This window comes from Melozone crissalis, unplaced genomic scaffold (assembly GCF_028551555.1).
Source record: "Melozone crissalis strain CALT ecotype California unplaced genomic scaffold, PUWL_Pcris_2 ptg000016l_1, whole genome shotgun sequence".
Classification (NCBI taxonomy): domain Eukaryota; kingdom Metazoa; phylum Chordata; class Aves; order Passeriformes; family Passerellidae; genus Melozone; species Melozone crissalis.
The window spans coordinates 49,886,306-49,904,242 of record NW_026535794.1 but is presented as its reverse complement, the minus strand read 5'-3'; the positions used below and the strand labels follow the sequence as shown (position 1 = coordinate 49,904,242).

Genomic DNA, 17,937 nt, shown 5'->3' with positions numbered 1-17,937 from the left:
ACTGCGCCTGCAGATTAATTAGCGCCACAAGCGACAGATATAACCACCAAATAGGAACTTGAGCACTGATTAATAAAAAAGTTATTCCATTTAGAACCAGTAAACGCTCATACGTGTGTTTATTAATATGTGTAAAAAGCATAAAGTTTTGATGAGGGGTGAGCCCGCCTTTTGCGGGTCTCGGGGCCGGGCGCTCCCCTCAGGAGCGACTCCCGCTCCGGGGGCGGCACCGGGAGAGCGGCGCGGGAGGCGGGACAGGGCGCGCGCATGCGCGGCGCTCCCGGAAGCGCGGCGGCGGACCGGGAAGGGGAGTCCCGGGCTGCGGCGAGGCGCGGCGGCGGTGTCGGTGACGGCTCTGCCCGCCCGCCCGGCGTCGGCCATGACGAACTTCATCTCGGTGCAGCTGAAGAAGGCCTCGGAAGTGGACCTGGCCAAGCCGCTGTGCAAGTTCATTCAGCAGAGCTACCCGGGCGCCGAGGCGCAGGCCGAGCACTGCCGGGCCGCCGAGGAGCTCAGCAGGCTCCGCAAGAGCGCGCTCGGCCGCCCGCTCGACAAGCACGAGAGTTCGCTGGAGACCCTCCTCAGGTAGGGGCCCTCCACCCCTGTTATCTCCCGGTTCCTCCATCTCCCCCTGCCCTGGTTCCCCGCGAGGCCCCGGCGGCAGCTCCGGGCCCTGGGCGTGGCGGAGCCGGAGCCAGGTGCGGGCGGGCCCAGGTGTGGGCGGCCTTTCCTGCCGGCAGGAGGCGGCCGGGGCTGCCGGGCCGGCTCCGGTGTCCTGCGGCATGCCGGTGTCCCCGGCCCTCGCCGCGCCTCCCGGGTGTCCTGGGGTGTCACATGATGGCAGCGCAGGGAGGGGAAGGCCTTGTCCCCATCATCGTCCCCTTCCCAGGGTTTGTGTCTGCCAGTAGCTCTTAGGTGTACGTAGAAATTGTAAAAACAGAGAACGGGTTTGGAAGAGAGTTTAAAGATCACCCAGTCCCAACCCCCTCAGCCGCCACGGGTAGGGACACCTCCCCTAGACCAGGTTGCCCAAGGCCTTACATCCAGCTTGGCCTTGAGCAGTGCAGGGCTGGGGCGCCCACAGCCTCCCTGGGGAAATCCCTCTGCCGGTGCCTCACCTCCGTCACACTAAGAAGTTTGAATGTGAATTTCCCCTTTTCCAATTTGTACCCATGACAGACCATTTTGTTTTCTATATAGGGTTGGTGTTTCTTTCTCTTCAGTGTTACCTTTTGCTATTACAGCTTTCTTTTCACTTCCTGTTCAGTTCTGTGTGTGGATTTGTTTTTGTGTTTTGTTACCAGCGTGATTTCCTTTTGTTTTCTATGTTTAGCAGCTTCTTAATGTATTTGTTAAGTCACATCCTTTCCTTTTTTCTGCTTAACACAGTTAGTTTGCTGTCAGAAAGTTTAATAGAGTTTCTGTGGTGCTGGAGTTACCATAGGTTGGATGAGCAAAAGATTCATCTGTGCCTTCTGCCTGGTGAAGTGCATAAAGCCTGCATTAGGACTAACAGCTCCATTGTCCTACCTGCCCAAAGCACTTAGGGATTGCAGTGTTGCGAAGAAAGAGAAGGAGAGGGTCCAGAGGAGGGCCACAAAGATGATAGGGCTCTGGAGTATCTCCCTTACAAGGACCTGGGCCTGTTTAATCTGGAGAAGACTGGAAAGGATTGTAGGGGTGCAGAGAAATACCTCACAGGCGAGTTTTGAGAGGATGCTGCTGGTCCCTTCTCAGTGGTGCCCAGTGACAGGATGAGGAGCAGTGGCCATAGGTTAAAGCACAAGAAGTTGTACCTCAACATGAGGAAGAAATTGTTTATGTTGAAGGTGACAGAGCATGGGAATGGGTTTTCCAGGGAGGATGTGGAGTCTCTGTCTCTGGAGACGTTGAAAACCCACTTAACAAGTGCCTTGCCAAAAAGAAGGCAAGTTTTGTGAAATAAGTTACTGATGATTATCAACCCTTCACTGGGTATTTGGGCTGTAAAAGCTCTGACTCCACTGATTGTGTTTTACAGTAGCTTTGTAGTTCCCTGCTCTATTTCTGTCTACTGCTGTGTATGCTTTTGAAGGTACTTGAGTTTATGCCTTTGAAGGTCGGGGAAATTGTGAGCACCTGTGAACTGAGAGAGGAACTTTGGTACCCAAATTGAAAAGCAGATTATGTTTCCTTGGAATCGAGCTTCCTTTTCTGAAGGTGCCAGTCAGGTTTGTTGTTAGTTTCTGTCTGAAATCCCTGTTTGGCACAGCCACATTGTGTGACTTCACACGAACAGTTGCCTTGCAGCACCAAAAGAAGGCAACCCACTTTTCAACTTTGATCCTTGCACCTTTTCTGGAAGGCAGAATGTATGCATGGCATTCTGAGCAACTTGAATGAGTTCAGTGGAGTGTCAGACAAACATCAGAGATGGTACAAAACTAAATAAAAGTAGTGTTTTGAAAGCCAAGAGGCTGAGCAGAACCTCCCTCTTTCAGAGCCAGCCAATTATTAAATGAATTTATCCATAGTATGCAACTTCACCTCAGGTTTTCCCTCTGAATAATCAAGGGAAACCACTTGCAATTGCATAATTACCTAATTACCAGCTTTGAGTCAATTCCACGTGCAGTGATCTGTTCTCTCTGCTGGTGATGGGTGATCAGCAGATGAGTTTAGCTGGCCCAGATGCTCTTGCAGTAGTCTGGAGCTGTTGGGTGTAGCTCTGAACTGATGTAAACATGAAATTATATCCCTCCCAAGCTGAAGTTCCTCTCTTAAAACGTCTGCATTTTTAATTGTATTGCTTGAGAATATTTGTTCTTTTTATAGTGGCAGTGAGATAGGATGAAGGTCTGAATTAACTGTAAGTTAGTGAAGATAAAACAATCAGATGCATATTTTCCCTTATTTCTAACAAGTTATGCCTGTTTAGTCCATTTCTGACCATTTATATTCATTGAAGTTGCTAGAAAATAATTTTGCTCTTACTCTGTAAGAGTATTCTGACATATATTCTCTTAACTATTCTGTAAGGCACAGTTATTTTAAACTGTCTGCACATCCAGAAGTTTGAAGTATCCAGTGCCTGAATGCCTTGTGTTTCCTCTGAAAATCTCTGCCTCTCCAACTTCCAGTGTTTTTCTGTTGGTGTTTAAGAACAATGCTCAGTCTTAATGTTTAATTTCATTGAAGTTGGAGTTTAAAATGTTGTTGGTGAAGTAAGAATAGAAGAACTAATTAGAACATTGCATACCATTTGCATAGTTTTACTTCCTGGTGGCTTTTTATAGACCGTAATACCTAGTAGAGCATTGTAGACCATTTAACTGTTAAGAAATGAGGGCTTAGTCTTCTGCCAACTAATCTAGGATTTGCCCATGGTTTTGTAATTTCTAGAAGCCTTGTTTTGCTGAGTAGTCACTACAGACTTTTTTTTTTTTCTTTTATGGAAGAAGTGAGCCCTGTTGGAGCCACATCTTCTAGATGAGTGTTGACCAATAAAGCTTGAAAGCGTGTGGTGTGCTGTTGTTCAGCTGATGAATGCAAATACTTCTCTTGGAGAAACATTTGAGATAAAGGTGCCCCTTTTCACTGGGAAAGACCTCAGCCTGCTTCCAAGCTTGCTTTGTTTTGTGAGAATCTGAGTGCTCTAAAGGTGATGTAGGTGAGCTTGGTACAGATGTTTCCCCTTAAATTCTGTCGTGGCAGATTTGATTTAGTGGTGGTTTTCTTTTCTTTTTTTTTTTTTTTAAGTTCTGAGTGTAATTATAGCTTCAAGGGATTCCTTGCTTCCTCCAATATTAAAGATAGCCTGGATTTTATTTCCTTTTTCTGGAGACATGGAATATTGGTGCAAGCTTAATTGGTTTAATTTTGCTAACAACTCCTGCAGTTTTTTTTTTTTTTTAGAAGAAAATCGGGAAATAGAAGGGGGGTGGGAGGAGTGCATGGTTTTATTTTGAATGCTCAAATTCCCTTAGGGCTGAAAGTTGCAATTGTGATTTCTAGCTGTGAGTTCAGGACTCTGGTTCTTATCTTGAAGAGCAAAGACAGATCTTTGGTCTTTTTGATGCTCTTTTGAAGGAGATTTTTCTTTATGATTCTTTGGAGGAGGCACATTATTTGCGTTTAATGCAGTACATAAATTTTAGTTAAATTCTAATTTAAACCTTGACTGCCTACTCATTTGATGACCTCTTTTTGCTGGCATTTAGGAGTATAATTTAGTATAATGCCAGTTGTGTTGAGAGATTGCTGTATTTTGAGCACTAGATCTGTGTTGCTGACATGTGTCCCTCCCTTTCAGTGCTGCAGTTGTAGTTCCTCACTGGCACAGCCAAGCTCACCACTCCTCTGTGTTGTACCCTGTGTTCTTTGTATCTTGATGGTTTAAATTACTGTAAATTTAGTTTTAAATTACACCTTTATATTTACTGTCCTCCTCTGTGTGTAACTGACTTGTGCATCCATTGTGGCTTTTCTTTCTGTAGTTACTTTCTGGTTTTCTACTGATGGTTTTGTGCTGTTCTGTGGTTAACATCTTCATGTACCATTTTTGTATGTTTAATTTTATGCATACTGTTATATTTATACCGTTTATATTTATAAAACTAAAAAACTTTATGTGGTTGTATTCTGGGATTTTTTTTTTTCTGTCTGCAGAGTTTTAAAGAGCTCTTAACTCTTGAGTAGATTTTCAAGTTCTCTAATAAGAAGAAATAACATCACATGCTTAAAATAGTAAAGAAAACAGCAAACATAAATTCTGAACTTGTTTAAAACCAACCAAACAAAAAGCCCTTTTTAGGAGGAGTTATACACCTCTCTGGCTTATTTTGTCTGTGGTAATGTTGACACAAAGAATAGCCTGTTTGCTGGGAGCCAAGGCTTGGGCACACCCGGCTTCACAAGGACATTTGACAAGCTTTGCTCCTTTAGTCCATCCTCATGGCAGATGAGGACAGTGTAATCGTGGAATGTGGGAGGACAGCTTGGCTTTAGTGGCAGCTTTTAGTTAACAAATTAAGCTGAGTCAAGAGGAGACAGCATGCAAAGTCTCCTTTTCTTTGTGATACTATGTTAAAGCAAGTATGTTGAGACCAGACCAGAGCAATGGAGGAAGTATATTTAAATATATAGTAGCAGTAATCTTCAGGGCTAGTTATTATTTTTAACCATACCTTTCACAAAGTTGGTAAATTGTTTAATCTTGATAAAATTGCCATCACAGTAAATGTTTGCAGACTTTTGTTTAGCCTTACAAGCAATTTCTTTCAATTCATTTATTGGTGGAGGTCCTGTTGCTGTTGCAGATTATTGTAGTTTTTGACATGGCTTAGTATATTGTGTCTTAAATTGCAGTGGCTCATTTGAAGTCAGAAACCTGTAGTCTGATATACATTGGCAAATACAATTAACTGAAGAATACACTAACACTGTTTTTATTATATATGAGTTTTGAAAATTTTTCTTGAATTTTTAAACAAATGTTTATTGTCTGTACAACACAGGTCTTGTACATGCATCTCATGCCTGTATCTGTTGTGATCAATATTTAATAGTGAAAGGAGCTGGGAACAATGTTAGTCCTGTTTCATAGTCTCTGAAAACCATTACTGCAGCGTGTTTTGTATATTGGGAATATAAATTCTTTATAAAACAATTTGCCCAATATAATGTTGAGCATATAGCTGCATGGCCAGTGCTGCAGGAAGAGCATAGGAAACAGGTTTCACATGTTATGTGTTCTTAGCAGTTAAAGGGTTTCATGTTCTGCATCTAGCCTGTCATGTTTAACAAATGGTGCAGGTGTAAGTCACCACTCAGGAAAACTTGGAATTCCTTTCTGTTACCTGGATAGATTGGGAGGGACTGTGCTATATTCAGTACATTATCTTTCTGGCATCCTTTCCTAAACATTTTCCACTGTGACTAGTCAAAATATTGTAATGCAGAAGTTGTGGATTTAATTCACTGTGACTACTAGAATATATTCCAATGAATATTAAGTTTACAACTAAAGAATTTTATCAATGATTGGTCTCTCCAACTGGTACTGTGCAAGGCAAATGGCATCTATTTCAAAAACATTGAAATTGGGTTATAATGGTAAGATCAGGAGAGTACAGTGTAGCATGTTATTATTATGTTAAATGCTGTACTTAATTTACTTTTGCAGCATGACTTAATGTACTCATTGTCTGCCTGTATGTGTACAGGGACTCCTTTGCATGGTGCCCTTTTCTAATCCACCATCCATCAGGCAGTGATACCTGGATCAGCTTTGTCTGTGATACTGTTTTACTTCCGAGTGAGACAGGGCTCCCATGTTATCTGTGAAAAACCACCTCCTGCTGAACTTGTTCCTCTGCTGAAAGAATCTCTTTAGACAGAAACTGTCCAGCCTGCAAATCCTCCATTTCTACAAATGAGCTTCTTAATTAATTGTGTGTAGGATTTTTGTGCCCTTCTCCCTACTTTATATGCCAGTTTAATAAACCAAAACTATTAATTTCATTTATCTAATAGCTGTGTGTTTATTTTCTCTTTTTTTAGATACTATGATCAGCTGTGTGCAATTGAACCAAAGTTTCCATTCTCTGAAAATCAGGTAAGAAGACTGCCAAACCAGTTACTGAATCATGGCACCTGTGATGTGTGACTTCAAAGCCTGTACCTAATCCTCTAACAAGTACTTTTATTGAACAAGACAGCTAATCTCTCTGAGCCTTATTTTCCTAATCTCTGTTTATTTTCTAGTTGGTGCTCACATACAGTCTATGCTGTAACTTCACCTCTAGTGGACATAAATGCCTTTATTTTACAGATTGAGAAGCATTTTGGCTTTGGCTAGGTGATCACTGTGGTCTAGGGCAGAAAGGATTGGGCTCTGCTGATTCCTCTTCAGCTCTCTGCTTTCCAAGAAGTCTATTTCATGCTATGTTCTAAAGGATTTTAAATGCATAATTTCTATGGGAAAACCTATAGAAGTGGATGGAATCTGATCTTTGTTTTCTGAAGCAGGAGAGATGTTTCCTTTACAACAGAATAATCCATTTAAGAGCTTATCACTTTATTCCTGCCTGTGCATGACATAGTTTTTATATAGGTATAGTGTTCATTAGGGTTGGGAGTTTTTTCTTGCCATATTTCTTTAGAATCATGTCTCTAGAGAGACATTCAGCTGAACTTCTCCCTATTGAAGGCTTCTTCAGGTGGAGACTGGAATAGATCTGTAGACTCCTGTATTTTGTTGGAGAAAAGTGTGGATTTTCTTTCAATGTGTTTACAAATATGGCAGAATTTATATTTCTTCATCTACAAATCATATTTAAATGGTAATATTATGATCAAAAGGAGAAATTTCTCAGTTTCTTTCAGTCTTACAGGTTTTAAGTAATGTTAATTTGTTTCTAACTTCTACATGAGTTTTGCATGTAGCTGCATTTGCTTGCAGCCAAGAGCTGCACAGTGATTTTCAGTGAGCAAATCCTTTGCTGTGGTAATCTGCAAACCCTGAGACAAGGAAAACTGGAAAACTTAGACAGCAAGATCTGCATGTCTGTAAACTGTTCCACCTAACGGGAGAAGTAGTGGAAGCAGCAATGCAGCTGGGGACCAGAACATTCTGCACTAGCACTGCTGCTAGAGGAAAATACACTCTCAAGCAGTACTGTAGCTCTTTCTGAAGTGGTTCTCCCCGAGCACTTTAAACTGAGGAAGTTTGCTATCTTTTCTGGTTTGATACCAGTTGCCTACAATTACTTGATCAGGTGAAGAAGGAATTGAATTGTGGAACTTGTAAGCAGATTGAATGAAGTGTTTGCATTGCCCCTGAAGTATATGCTGGAAGTATAAATAAAACACAGTGTTTCTACCTCCATTCTCTTTCCTGAGGGCATTTCCTGCTAATGCTGCTATTGAATTCACTCATAATAATGAGTGGATTTTGGTATTTCACAACAGATCCAAATACACAGGTAATTTGGCACACTGGAAACTGCCTGATTGGGTCGTTTCCTTAAACTGTGATTATACCAACCCATCAGGCTTACTGGGAGAGGAGAAATTGTTCAGAAACAAATTTATCTGTTGCTCAGAGTATGAACAGAGCTGAAAAATGTTTCTGACAATTTCTGTCTTGTCTACTTGAAATGTTTTGAGCAAACGAACAGAAAGGAAAAAATGTAGCATAATTTTGTTTTGAATACTTCTTGATGATTTCCTGAAACTTCCAGAATGTTTGTAATGTTCCAAGAAGTAAATGAAAGGTTTTATGCAATTAGAATATAAGGGCTAAATAGATAGATTTGGGGTATTTTAAGGTTATATTTGATTTTAGAGGTAAAGATCTTTGTTTTTCACAACTTCCAGGTCTGTGTAACATTTACATGGAAAGATGCTTTTGACAAAGGATCGCTTTTTGGAGGATCTGCCAAACTGGGTATGTGAATGTAGCAAAAAACCCAAGTATTAATGATACTAAACTTTGAGAATGTTTTTATGTAGTTGAATTAATGTCTTTCTAGCATTCTGAACATAGCTTTCAAGTGAATTCAGCTGTATTGGTAACGGATTAATAACTTCTTTAACATTGATAATGAACATGGAAGCACCATGCAAAGAATTTTTACAAAATTGAGATTTTATATTAGATTTCCAGAGGCACAAATAGATGTGCAGTCTGATAATAGTTGTACTGTCTGCTTCTCAGATGTCTTCTGGGAACAACTCCAGTTGATACTAATCAAAATTGTTCATGTTAACATTAAGATCCAGTAGATTTTGGGTAATGCAGCTCTTCCTGTTCTAAATGAGTAAGATGAAGAGTGCTTAGGAGTGAGTGAGTCCACTCCAGAAGAGTGGTAGCTGATGGTAGCTGACTTCAGTAACCTAGTCTTGATACCACATTTTCAAGAGAATAAAATTATTTCTCTGTGCTCCAAAATTACTCTTCTATCACTTCTTTTTGAAATATTTTCATACAGATTTAATCACTTGGGAACAAAAAAAAAAAGTATTTTTTCCCATGAACATAACGAGTTTGAGTCTGATTTGTTTAGTCATAGAGGGACAATCCTGCACACAAATTCAGGGTCACTTGCCAATATAGAAGTTAGAGTAAATCCTTTGAGTGAGTGAGGAGTGGTTCAGTTGTGTGTCATCATTCTTTAGTATTTCTATTTATACCTAAATGTTCATCATGATCAGCATTGCAAGATGACCATGGCAATTTTGAAGTTCCAGACAAAGCCTGAAAAAGATGTTTGACCTTTACTCTGGTTTTATTTTTATTAAAGTTTTTTCCTGCTTTATTCAGCTCTCTGTTAGCAACTACTGGAAATCTTTGCAGTTTTCTATGTTCTGAATACACATGCTAACAGTTGCACTTGTGTAAACTATATCTGTAACAATACACCTCTGCCTACCTGTGCATACTCAGATCATCCTTGTTTTCTGTTCCAATTGTTCTAAGAAGTCCTGGATAATTGGAAACCTTCCTGGAGATGCTTTGGTTTTTTTCTCAGAATTTGGCTTGTTCTTTCTTCTTTGGTGTAATATTTAATGAGGATTGAATCTATTTCTTTGTAAAGAAATTCAGAAATGTTTAATTATGATGGAAACATAGTCTGTGAATCACTAGAGATCTGTAATAATTGTGAGAAAAAAATCAGTAACCATAACAATGATGATGACCTTAAGAATTTGAATAAATGTGATGTTACTGCAGCTTGAGGAAGCTTGCTTGTCTGCAGGTTAATTATATGCTAGTCTAAATAATCTGTGAGGTAGATGGGCAAAAATTTATGCAGCAGTCTGTGTCAAATATCAAAGAAGTTTTTAACTGAGATGTGAGTAATGCTCAGTTAACAAACAATGGGATTAGGGTAATTTTGAAACTTTGAAGCGGATCTTGGTGGGAAGAAATTAACAAAAAGAGATCAGAATTGGTGGTGAGATTTCTCAGTGTAAAGCAAATTTATCAGTAATCCAGGAAGAAAAATTTCTCTTGACTTCTAAGAGGAGTTTCCATATAGAAATTCAGCATAAAACTCCTGAGACTTCTGTGGCAACAAGATGCAGGGATGCAATTTGAGAGTTCTGGCTCTTGCTGTGATGCTGAACTGTTTGCTTCCCACCTTCCCCTGGATCCCAAGTCTGTATCACAATGGTAGCTGACAGATACTGTGACTGCTGGAAAAGTGACTGAGTTCACAGCATGACATGTCATCTGAAATATATTGACTAAGTTAATAGGTAGTGCTGGAAACAGATGAGTCTGTGGAAAATCTGTGTTGGTGCAGTGAATCACATTTGTGCTGTGGCCCAGAGTATAAAGTAATTCTGCACTTCACAAACTTTCAGGTCATGTTTTCTGTCCCGTCTTGAGTTTTTGTGTTTTCCAAGTCTAAACAACTTTTGTCCAAGTTCAAGACCTTATTCTGAGAAAAATTCTGGAAAATTTTAGAGAAGGGAGATGATCTAGGTAAAATAGTGACTGTGACAGTGTAACTCAGAAAAAAGTGGGAAAAATGACATGTCAGATTTAGGCTTACTTGCTGAAAACTTGGTGCAGGTTAGTGAGCACTAACACAGAAGCTTCAGAGTGGTGTTAGATAAATATGTAGCTGTTTAAGGAGGTTGGGTGTCAGTGAAATGAAAGAAATGTACATCTTGAGTACCTTCATGTTTTACTGATAACCGTACCTGGGTTTGTGAAATTGAAAATTCAGTAGTTGTCCCTCCCGTATTCTCCAGGAGGACTGTCTAGATACCTTTTGACACTGGTGGGAGCTATTATCTACAGTATTTGTTTTTTTTCAAGCACTTTCCTAGGGCAACTAACCTTTTGAAAGCAATTAATATTCAAAATGGTTCCTGTTCAGGTATTTCTAGTCTCAGAAGTGTGGGCTCCATCCTCTGGGCTGAAGAAGTATTGCAGGAATAGCTTTGAGCAGTCTACACTGCTGCCTAGTGAGATCAAGTTTTAACTTAGTAAATCCTTAACTGTTTCAGTACATGTGAAAACAAGATATTTTTCAGCATTTTCAGGCTGAAACATAGCTTTAAAAGTGAAAATTTCCCTACATTTAAGTAGATAGAAAACAGAACATGTCCTTGTAATTGGTCAGCTATTGCAAAGTGATTAATGTGTGGATGTTCATATTTCAGATGACCACTTGGTAATGAATACTTCAAGAGCCAAAAGGCTGCACTCTAGTTAGAAAGACTTGGAAATTATTTTGTATACATTTTCATGCTACGGCTTTTATGTTTTGTGTTGCTTTCTGTAGTTGCTCACATGGAAACATTTTGTAGTACTAAATTAGACTTTACAGTCTTCAGATTGAAGATGACTTCAACTTTAAAAGTTCAGTAGGATTGGGGTTTTGTTTGTTTGTTTTTACTTGAAACTGTTGGTACCTTTACTGATAAGAGTACTGTTGGCCTCATGTGTAGGATGCTAGAGAACTGAAGTTTATTTTCTTAACAGTCTGGCTAACTGTCTGTCTTGCCTACAGCTCTGGCAAGTTTGGGATATGAGAAGACCTGTGTTTTGTTCAACTGTGGAGCATTGGCAAGCCAGATTGCAGCAGAACAGAATCTGGATAATGATGAAGGACTAAAAGCTGCAGCTAAGCACTATCAGGTACAGAGGCTCCTGCTTCTGTTTATGAATTCAGAATTTGTACTGTTAAAACATCAAACAAGTATCTCTCAATTTTAAAACAATATGTTAAAATATATATGTACATATTTTCCTGCTCTTAATTGCAAAGATGGATTGGCTGTGTACCTTATCTTGTGTCATATTTGTTTATCAGATTTGGAGGATATGATTCTATAGAGTTCTGCATACTCCTTCCTTCAAGCGAATTGGTAGCTAAACCTTCAGCTTAAGATTTAATAATTTTAGCTAGTATAAATTTTAGTTTTCACAAGTATTGCAGTAATAATCTCTTATGTCTTTCTGGAATGCATTAAAATCTTAGGCTGTTAGGTGTAACCAATATACCATTATTTACAGTCTGTTATGATAATGGTCTCACTGTAAGTGGCAACAAGAACAAGAGGTCACAAGAGGTTGTTTTTAGTGACTACACAATAAATGGGAGATCATACACCAAAGAAACTTAAAAAAAATTATATGTATTATATTTGTTAGTGAGAAAATGCATATGAAAAGAATGGGTGATAATATATTATTTTGTTTTATTTAGTTTGCTAGTGGTGCTTTTCAACACATTAAAGACACAGTTTTGTCAGCCTTGAATCGAGAACCTACAGTGGACATCTCTCCAGACACAGTTGGGACTCTCAGTCTTATTATGCTGGCTCAAGCCCAAGAAGTCTTTTTTTTGAAAGCGACAAGAGGTATACTTTAGTTTTTGTCTTGTATATTTAAGGGCATATTACAACTTGTCCCAAAACCTTAGAAGTGTTTTAAGTTACTAAGAGCCTGACAAGGGTGTTTCAGAAGTTTTTTATATTTGCCTTTTCTGATCCCTCCCCATGCTCCTTGCAGGTCATTGAACACAAAATACAGATCCCCCTTAAGAATTTGTCTTAGGTTCACCTGACAGTGCAGTTCTCCTACCTGCTTTATGTTCTTCATCTTTACAAATGATATTACTGAATTACATTTTTTCCCTTTCCCCCTTGAAGACAGAAGACTCTCTGAAATAACTGAGAGTACTCAAAATGGTGCATAAGGGCTTTTGCAAGTACTCCCCTACTCCTCTGTCTCGGCAATGATTTCACAAGACTTTAGAAAGAAATGACTGTGCTAGAAACCAATGAGATTTTCTAAGAGTTGAAGGGAAACAAATTCTGTTTGGTTGCTCCTGCTTTTAACAGAGAAACTCTTTGACCAGTTCTTTTAGAATGACCAGTTGATCTTGGAAAGGGAAATTCTGCTGGTAGAACAAAAAATAGTTTCCCTGGATATTAGGGGTTGATTGTGAAATAGACATTCAAAGTCTAGCTATCTTAACACCTCTATTAGAGAACTTAGGCTTCAAAGAAGTTTTCCGTGGAATAGTACTATCTTTGATACAAAATTTCTTACTCTTCTGCTCTTCTCTCTTTGTTCAGAAAAAGTTCTTCATCTAGAAGCTAAAGACATAGAGGTCAAATGTGATTGCTCACAAATGGCTCTCTCTCCTGACATTATTTGGAATACTTTGGAGGAAGACGTGGGTTATCTGAACTGTGATGTTTCTTGTCTTCATAGGGAAGATACCTGAAAACTCTTGTAGCCTTTCTGCTCTTAGGAGAAGCTCAACAAGAAGCTGTTGTCCTTCAGCCAGCTGATAAATTATGTTTGTTCTTTATCATGCTGGTAGTAGTATTTTTGTCTCTGGCTGTTTGGTCATTGCTTTGAAATAAGTTAGTACAAGAAATACCCAAAATGTTTCCTCAGGAACGGAGCAGGCGCTTCCCTCATTTTGTGTGACAAATAGATTGTCATTGTCTCGATTTCTTCTTTTCAAAATATAAAAAAGACAAAACAAGGCTAATCCAAACCCCTGGTGTGCACAGTGACCTGAAGATTTTTGTGATTACTCCTAAGATGACAAGTCTGACAGTGTTTTAAAGACAGTAAGGTTAATAATCATCTGATTATGAAGGCTGTAGATTTTGCTGTATTTAGGTTCATTTCTCTGGGGGAAAAGACATTTTCTGAAGAATCATGTCTGACAACATGATTACCTTCAAAAACCTGTTTTTCAAGCACAAATCATTCAAAGTTAGATCTCAAAACAGATATTAAGCTTCTTACTCCATTGACTATTTACTTTACTTGGAATTTTCTAGGCTTTCTCTCATGTGAGATAGTCCATTTATCAGCTTATCAGTTTACCAGCTACAATGATATTTCTGATAGAACTGAGTTTATTTAGAAGTGAAAAGAAAGTGGAAGTGTTGGCAAAAACCAAATTGTTCAGTCATAACTAACTTCATTACATAATACAGGTCAGTTATTTTAATTTCTGAGCCTTTCCTAATGTTTTCTTTAATTGTCTTTTAAGTCTGAACAGGTTTGCTGTTCTGAATCAAGTCTTGTATTGTAGCTGCAATATTTTAAAGATACCTGAATAAAAACTAAAGCTTCTGATGGTGAAAGATATGTTCTGAGTTGTCTGTGTGGACAAATGAGTCTCCTCTAATATTTTCTTTGTTAATGGAAATGTAGTTAGTATACCAGTATTTTACCTTTCTTAATGGTCCAGCTATAGAAAGGAAGATGCAACTACTGCACATTTGGTGGGGCTAGAAAGGAAGTTATTTAGGTGTTTTGTGTGGTTTGTACTGCACCAGACAGGAACATTCTAGCAAAGAAGAAAGGTAATATATCTCATAAGCTACTTTCTCTCTGCTTGTCCTCTAAATCCTGTTCTGCAGTGAAAAGATCTTAAGGCATGCCTTAAACATGTTTACTTTATAGAAGCTGAATATAGTATATCACTGCTCATGTCTGAAATCCTGTAGATAGATGTGTGAGTGTGAGGTATGAGCAGACCACTTGGGAATTCTTTTGGTTGAATTTTGGCAGATAAACATACTCTGCAGAATTCCTAATCTCCCATAGTCCACAGTCATGCTTATCAGTATGTCAGTACCTTAGGGTCACTGGGTGCTTGTTTCTAAGGGCAGCTATTTAGAGTGGACAGCCAGTGTTTGCATTGATTGCCTGCCTTATCTTGGAAGGCTGAATTGCTAGTGCAGGCCAGAGGTTATCTTTATCTCTTTTATACAAGGAGATAATCTCCAGCCTGCACTAGCAATAGTGCAAATCTCCTGTATAGAAGGAGATAGAGAGCTGCAGAATGTTCTGATTCTAGCAGCTTTGGCTTCAGCAGCAGGATGAGGATGTGAGGCAGGGGATGCCACAGCAGATAGGCACCTGCACTCATAGGAAGTAGTGGATATGACTTTGAGGAGCTGTGGTTATTTATGTCTAGGAGTGGTGTTTCTATATTTGCTGTAAGCTGACAGTGGTGTGGACTGCAATGAAAATGACCAGTCCCTTCCCTATTGCAGCTTTTCAGAGTCCTGACGTGGAACTGGGTTAGGAACAGATCCTGCTGAAAATAAAACCTATTTTGTTAACTAAATTTCAGCTAAATTCTTTGACTGTTGGTGCAGAAGTGCTTGTGCTGGCACTAGGAATGGCTGGGAGCAAGCTGTGAGAGTTATGAGTGGGACTGTTGTGGCTTTTATTGGCAGCTTGCCGTTGGTTTGAGGTAAAGCATCACTATTAATCCTGCATAAATGCTTGCCGCTGCCAAAAGATTTCTTGTACAACTGACTGAACCTTGGATGTCATAATTAAAGTAGAAATCCTGGAAACTGCTGCTGGATATCGAGAGGGAAGAATGGGATCCCACCTTTGAGATGTAATGTAAAGCTGTACACTTTAAACAGCAATAACTGCATTTTAAGATTAAATAATCGCCTGTTCAGTTGTAAAAATTTATGATTGTCTTAATTGTTCTTTGGTTTTTTTTCTCCTTCTCCCCACAGATAAAATGAAAGATGCTATCATAGCTAAACTAGCAAATCAAGCTGCAGATTACTATGGTGATGCTTACAAACAGTGTCAATATAAAGATACTTTGCCCAAGGTTAGTAACTCATGGAAATAATGTGGGATATGTTGTTATTGTGAGTAACTGTTATTGTTTACAATGTACTTCCTGAAAGACACTTAAAATGTGTATTCTCAAGCTGCTTTCAAGGAAAATGAACCTGTAATTTGAAAAACAGTGAAGAATCGAGGGGGCAAAAGAGTGTGAGTTTTTTTTACTAAGTAAGATCTTATTACATGAAGTGCATTTATTTGTAATGCATTTCATTAAAGTAAACGTGAAATGGTTATGGTGTTATTTAGGGATGTATTCTTAATGCCTTACTAAATCTGTTTTCAAACTAACACTTTCTATTTGGGCTTAATTGACTTCTTAGTCTCAGTGTTTCCATGTGAAATTTGCTCTCGTGTTGAGTACAGCATGAATACAGAGGTACTGTTCACTGACCTGTTAGTGACAAACATGACTCAAGTCAGTGTGTTTCTTCTGCCTGCCTTATCTTGCACTCCCTCAAAGCAACTTGATACTTGTAAAGTATCCCAGTTTAATCTTGACTGGTGATTTGAATGCTGTTGGTTTTGGAAGAGGTAGAATGATCTTTCTCATGTTCCTTGAATGTTTCCACATAGGTGTTATGTTCACGATGATTTTGACAGGCAGTGAGATACAATACAGCCATTGCATTATCTTTTGTTGCTGTGTACCTTTCTAAGCTGTAGATCTGCTCTTTGTTCCAGTTGCAAAGTAATCTCTCAAGTGAGGTTATTTGCAAGAGCATAAGGTTTGCTGGTTAACACCAGCTCTGAGAACAGTTCCATGTTTAGGAGTGTGCCGTGAAGGTTGATTGGATGTGTCGAACTCCAGTTGCAAGGCCTTTGAGACAGCTTTGTCTTCCAAATTTACCCTTTTTTTTAATGTTATTTTTTCATCTCTGGGGGAGCAGCAAATTTGCAGAAATGTGAAGAAGCAGGTCTTTGTATACTGAGGTCTTTAAAACATCACTCTGGTTTTCCAGTGCTGCTTGATTTAAGAAATAAAACAGTAAGGCCAAATCCTTGATCTAAGACCATGTCTGTACTGTGCGCTGCAGCGTAATGTTTTCTTCATGTCTTGGTTGGTACTCCTGCAAAGATAAGTGCACTTATATAAAGTCTAAAACTGACTTTTAAGTTGGTTTCCATGTCAGTAGTTACTGGTCTTCTTTATTTGTTCTTTCATAATTGTAGTTGCTTTCTTGATAGGCCTGCTGCTGTTTTAAATGTAATTACTTTGTTTAATTAAAAAACCAATCAAACCAAAAAACCCCTAGAAGACCTATCTTTCCACCCACCTCCATTTCTTAAGAACACTGTCTTGGCTTTGTCTGGGGGTATTTGGATGTGTTCTTGCAACTGTCCTTTCTACTACATGCATGCATTTCTTATCTTTGAAGTAAATGTTGTGACTTCATGGCTTGGATTTAAATCATAGTTCCTTTAAAATAATGAACACCAAGAATTTCCCAACAGCAGATTTAAAAAAAAATTCAATCCATGCAAAGCCACATGATCTCTGACATTTACCTCTAATGTTTTAACCTATCTAAACCATTAATTGGGTGAATCTAATTTCCTTTTCTTCTTCCTTTTTCTTCCTGCATCCCATGTTGTCTGTGGTGGTTATTGTGGTTGGACTTTCCCCTGGTCAGTATTTTTATTTCCAGGAGGTGTTTCCTGTTCTGGCTGCAAAGCACTGCATTATGCAGGCCAATGCAGAATATCATCAATCTATCCTGGCAAAACAACAGAAGAAATTTGGTGAAGAAATTGGGAGGTTACAGGTGAGTAACTTTCTTCTCTGAAAAATATGGAAAAACTTTTAATCCTGGAAAGCTGGGTTGGCGTTCTGAAATCCAAATAACTAAGAATGAAATTTATTCAGAAATTGTTGAGCATGCTTATCACATGAATTGAATTATTATCAGCTGCAAAGATAAAAGTCACCTCTCTAACTTTTGTGAAGATGGGTTTTAGTGATTTTTGGGCAATTTGATTCTGCTTGACGTGTTAAAACTTTATCTTAGTGTTTGCATAAGCTTTATATCTAAGTACAGCTAATATGACAGATTTGTTGATAAATTTTCCTATGTAATGTTATTAAAAATCCCCCAAAGGTTAAAATTCTTCCTGATCTATACCTAGTTCTTTTGCTGATATCCTGCTTTAAATCCGAGTAATTTTAAAAAATTGTACAGACAGTTCTCTTTTTAGTCTTTATAGTTTTTTCCCCTTTACATTTTTTCTAGAGGGACTCAGATGTTGTAATAAATAAGGTCATCTCCTGTTTTAAATACAGTAGAGAAAAAAAATGCTAAAATGAA

General features: G+C 38.8%; 1 protein-coding gene across 2 annotated transcripts in view; it reads left to right on the top strand.

The window, feature by feature from the left end:
* Positions 1–343: 343 nt before the first annotated feature.
* Positions 344–17,937, top strand: part of PDCD6IP (programmed cell death 6 interacting protein) — a 30,360-nt gene continuing 12,766 nt past the window's right edge. Inside the window, exons 1-7 of one of the 2 annotated variants that reach the window (XM_054273856.1) lie at positions 344–585; positions 6,541–6,595; positions 8,359–8,428; positions 11,508–11,635; positions 12,207–12,360; positions 15,514–15,614; positions 17,281–17,397. In XM_054273856.1, the coding sequence (XP_054129831.1) occupies positions 380–585; positions 6,541–6,595; positions 8,359–8,428; positions 11,508–11,635; positions 12,207–12,360; positions 15,514–15,614; positions 17,281–17,397 (831 nt within the window). In that variant the 5' untranslated portion in view covers positions 344–379. Of the gene's footprint in view, positions 586–6,540; positions 6,596–8,358; positions 8,429–11,507; positions 11,636–12,206; positions 12,361–15,513; positions 15,615–17,265; positions 17,398–17,937 lie in introns of both variants that reach the window. The other variant, XM_054273855.1, reaches the window with a different exon arrangement.